The 511-nt window shown below is 73.4% G+C and overlaps 1 protein-coding gene across 1 annotated transcript in view; it reads right to left on the reverse strand.

The window, feature by feature from the left end:
- TTC9 (tetratricopeptide repeat domain 9) overlaps positions 1 to 511 on the reverse strand; it is a 34,484-nt gene that overhangs the window by 28,566 nt on the left and 5,407 nt on the right. Inside the window, exon 2 of the mRNA XM_010574138.1 lies at positions 218 to 477. Within this exon, the coding sequence (XP_010572440.1) occupies positions 218 to 477 (260 nt within the window). The remainder of the gene's footprint in view (positions 1 to 217; positions 478 to 511) is intronic.

Consider the following 511-nt stretch of genomic DNA (forward strand, 5'->3'; position numbering starts at 1 on the left):
CTCCCCAGCGCTGCCGGAGGCGGCCGGGCACCGGGCCGGGCACCGGCAGCCCTTCTGTGCCGAACGCGAGACCAGAACCAGCAATGGAAGACGACGGAAGGAAAGGGCGATGAAACGGGCAGAGAAGGGAGGCAGCGCTGCTTCGCGGAGGGGAAGGGAGGTGTGCGCGGCCGAGGTTTTGGGACCCCCCCCCCCGCCGCCCCGCGGCCCCGCTGACCTGCCAGGCTGTTGTAGCAGTCCACCTCGATGGCCTCCACCGCCTGCCGCTGCTCCTCGCTGAGCCCGCCGGCGGCGGCGGCGGCGGCGGGAGGGCGCTGCCCGGCCGGCTCCTGGCTCAGCAGCAGCAGCAGCGCCTTCAGCTCCAGCAGGGCGCGGTGGTACTTGCCGATGGCCTCCCGGAATTTCTTGTCCTTGTAGCACTGCGCCCCTTCGCTCTTGAAATCCAGCGCCCGCCCGATGAGCTCGCCCGGCTCCGCGCTGCCCGCCGCCGCCGCCGCCCGCGGCTGGGCTC

Source organism: Haliaeetus leucocephalus, unplaced genomic scaffold (assembly GCF_000737465.1).
Source record: "Haliaeetus leucocephalus isolate CR32 unplaced genomic scaffold, Haliaeetus_leucocephalus-4.0 Scaffold417, whole genome shotgun sequence".
Taxonomy (NCBI): Eukaryota; Metazoa; Chordata; class Aves; order Accipitriformes; family Accipitridae; genus Haliaeetus; species Haliaeetus leucocephalus.